Raw genomic sequence first — 1,053 nt, 5'->3', positions numbered from 1 at the left:
GCCATTGACTACATGACCAAATGGGCAGAAGCAAAAGCTATGCGAACAATTAATCAACAGGATTGCATAAAGTTCATGGACTCTATTGTAATGATATTCGGGATCCTGATAGTGTTAATATCGAACAATAGACCTTAGTTCGTGGGCTCAGAATTTGAAGCATATCTTAAAGAGCTTAGATTAAGCAGAAAAGGTCGTCTGTAGCACATCCCCAAGGAAATGGGCAGGTAGAAGTCACGAACATGACCCTTCTGCGAGGACTGGAAAAATGGCTGGAAGAATCCAAAAAGACTTGGCCAGATGAGCTCCCAAAGGTATTATGGTCATACAAAACCAGTTCTAGAACGGGCACCGGGGAAACCCCTTTCAAACTCGCATACAGTTTAGAGGCTAGACTCCCAGTAGAAACTGGATCCCCTTCTCACAAGGCCATCAACTTTGATGAAGTGTCTAATATTGAAGGCCTAAAAACCAATCTGGAGCTGATGGACGAAGTAAGAGACCGGGAAGTACAGAAAAGGGAGAGGTACAAAGAAAAAACAAAGCTCTATTTCATATAAAGGCCAAAATCAGAGAGTATGAAGTTGGCGGTCTCGTTCTCCGAGACATAGAGGCCTCAGATCCAAAAAACCAAGGAAAACTACAGCCTAAATGGGAAGGGACATACAAAGTCAAGGCAGTATTGTATCCGGGAACCTGCAAACTAAGCTATCTGAATGACACTGAGGTCCCAAACACTTGGCATGAGGCTCGCCTAAGAAAATTCTATCAGTAACCAGAAGGTGCGCAAGACTGCATCATTTCTATTGCACAAATAAGAAATTTTGATCTGTATTTTTTATCCTCGGAATGTAATCAATACCTAATTTCTAGTTGCAATGAAAATTCTATGTTTTGAGTATCCTATAGCTTAGAGTAGATTCATTCATGTACTAGATCGTATCTACTATATGCACACCCAAATGCATGTTCATAATTACACTTATAAGCACAGCCTATGTGCACTTAGAAAATTTTATCAATTTAAAATTATTACACCCCTGTCCGGGGTCG

The 1,053-nt window shown here is 40.7% G+C and overlaps 1 protein-coding gene across 1 annotated transcript; it reads left to right on the top strand.

Moving 5' to 3' along the window:
• Positions 1-242: 242 nt before the first annotated feature.
• Positions 243-560, top strand: LOC141701427 (uncharacterized). Its single transcript, XM_074505084.1, has one exon. It carries the CDS (start codon positions 243-245, stop codon positions 558-560), a length of 318 nt encoding a protein of 105 aa, XP_074361185.1.
• The last annotated feature ends 493 nt before the right edge of the window (positions 561-1,053 follow it).

This window comes from Apium graveolens, chromosome 2, assembly GCF_009905375.1.
Source record: "Apium graveolens cultivar Ventura chromosome 2, ASM990537v1, whole genome shotgun sequence".
In the NCBI taxonomy this organism is placed as follows: domain Eukaryota; kingdom Viridiplantae; phylum Streptophyta; class Magnoliopsida; order Apiales; family Apiaceae; genus Apium; species Apium graveolens.
This window is presented reverse-complemented; position numbering and strand designations above follow the sequence as displayed.

Excerpts from the sequence above, each read along its gene's own strand:
- LOC141701427 (XM_074505084.1), top strand. The coding sequence starts at position 243 with ATGACCCTTCTGCGAGGACTGGAAAAATGGCTGGAAGAATCCAAAAAG.